At 60.6% G+C, this 1,386-nt stretch overlaps 1 protein-coding gene across 1 annotated transcript in view; it reads left to right on the top strand.

Annotated features, from left to right (window-relative positions):
* Positions 1-1,176: 1,176 nt before the first annotated feature.
* LOC142486566 (myosin regulatory light chain 11-like) overlaps positions 1,177-1,386 on the top strand; it is a 12,550-nt gene continuing 12,340 nt past the window's right edge. The window contains 1 exon segment of the mRNA XM_075585142.1: positions 1,177-1,294. Within this exon segment, the coding sequence (XP_075441257.1) occupies positions 1,259-1,294 (36 nt within the window). The 5' untranslated portion in view covers positions 1,177-1,258.

Below are 1,386 nucleotides of genomic sequence, written 5' to 3'. Positions count from 1 at the left end.
CCCCTCACACCGTACTCATTGTCCCCCCTCCCCTCACACGTACTCATTGTCCCCCCTCCCCCTCACACCATTCTCGTTGTCCCTTACTCCCCCTCACAACCGTACTCATTGTCCCCCCCCTCCCCCTCACACCGTACTCTTTGTCCCCCCCTAACCCCTCACACCATTCTCATTGTCCCCCTCACACCGTACTCATTGTCCCCCCTCCCCCTCACACCGTACTCATTGTCCCCCCTCCCCCTCACACCGTACTCATTGTCCCCCCTCCTCCTCACACCGTACTCATTGTCCCCCTCCCCCTCACACCCGTACTCGTTATCCCCCCCTCCCCCTCCACACTGTACTCATTGTCCCCCTCTCCCCCTCACACCATACTCATTGTCCCCCCCTCCCCCTCACACCATTCTCATTGTCCCTTACTCCCCCTCACACCGTACTCATTGTCCCCCCTCCCCCTCACACCGTACTCTTTGTCCCCCCCTAACCCCTCACACCATTCTCATTGTCCCCCTCACACCGTACTCATTGTCCCCCTCCCCTCACACCGTACTCATTGTCCCCCCCCTCCCCCTCACACGTACTCTTTGTCCCCCCCTAACCCCTCACACCATTCTCATTGTCCCCCCCTCCCCCTCACACGTACTCTTTGTCCCCCCTAACCCCTCACACCATTCTCATTGTCCCCCCTCCCCCTCACACCGTACTCTTGTCCCCCTAACCCCTCACACCATTCTCATTGTCCCCCCCTCCCCCTCACACCGTACTCATTGTCCCCCCTCCCCCTCACACCGTACTCATTGTCCCCCCTCCCCTCACACCATACTCATTGTCCCCCCCTCCCCCTCACACCGTACTCATTGTCCCCCCCTCCCCCTCACACGTACTCTTTGTCCCCCCCTAACCCTCACACCATTCTCTTTGTCCCCCCTCCCCCTCACACCGTACTCTTTGTCCCCCTCACACCGTACTCTTTGTCCCCTCCTCCCCCTCACACCGTACTCTTTGTCCCCCCTCCCCCTCACACCGTACTCTTTGTCCCCCCTCACACCGTACTCTTTGTCCCCCCTCCCCCTCACACCGTACTCTTTGTCCCCCCCTCCCCCCTCACACCGTACTCTTTGTCCCCCCCCTCCCCCCCTCACACCGTACTCTTTGTCCCCCCCTCACACCGTACTCTTTGTCCCCCCCTCCCCCTCAGGCACCAGCTAAGAAGGCCAAGAGAAAGGCAGCAGAAGGCGGCTCCTCCAACGTCTTCTCCATGTTCGACCAGACCCAGATCCAGGAGTTTAAAGAGGTGAGTGTCACTGCAGGAGTGGGGTTACCTGAGACACCCGGCACTGCAGGAGTGGGGTTACCCTGAGACACCCGGCACTGCAGGAGTGGGGT

This window comes from Ascaphus truei, unplaced genomic scaffold (assembly GCF_040206685.1).
Source record: "Ascaphus truei isolate aAscTru1 unplaced genomic scaffold, aAscTru1.hap1 HAP1_SCAFFOLD_952, whole genome shotgun sequence".
Lineage (NCBI taxonomy): Eukaryota > Metazoa > Chordata > Amphibia > Anura > Ascaphidae > Ascaphus > Ascaphus truei.
The sequence above is the reverse complement of the archived record's forward strand: the minus strand, read 5'-3'. Positions and strand labels throughout refer to the sequence as shown.